This window comes from Eimeria mitis, genomic scaffold (assembly GCF_000499745.2).
Source record: "Eimeria mitis Houghton genomic scaffold, Emh_scaff2017, whole genome shotgun sequence".
NCBI classification, from domain to species: Eukaryota; Apicomplexa; class Conoidasida; order Eucoccidiorida; family Eimeriidae; genus Eimeria; species Eimeria mitis.
Genome location: NW_013570339.1, coordinates 7439 through 7643, shown reverse-complemented (window position 1 = coordinate 7643; position 205 = coordinate 7439). Strand labels below are relative to the sequence as shown.

The window sequence follows — 205 nt, the reverse complement described above, 5'->3', positions numbered from 1 at the left end:
TCACATTGCAGCAGCAAAACCACTCGCGGTAGTGAGCTGCAAACCCTAAACCCTAAACCCTAAACCCTAGTTCTAAACCCTAACCCTAAACCCTAAACCCTAAACCCTTATGCTAAACCCTATACACTAAACCCTATCCCTAGAGCCTAGCCACCTTCTGGGGTTCAGGGTTTAGTGGTGGAGCCGCGCTGCTCAGCCGCATTGT

General features: G+C 50.2%; 1 protein-coding gene across 1 annotated transcript in view; it reads left to right on the top strand.

The window, feature by feature from the left end:
- EMH_0047390 (uncharacterized protein) overlaps window positions 1–32 on the top strand; it is a gene marked incomplete at both ends in the record, with an annotated part of 1595 nt that extends 1563 nt beyond the window's left edge. The window contains one exon of the mRNA XM_013496274.1: window positions 3–32. Within this exon, the coding sequence (XP_013351728.1) occupies window positions 3–32 (30 nt within the window). The remainder of the gene's footprint in view (window positions 1–2) is intronic.
- Window positions 33–205: the final 173 nt, after the last annotated feature.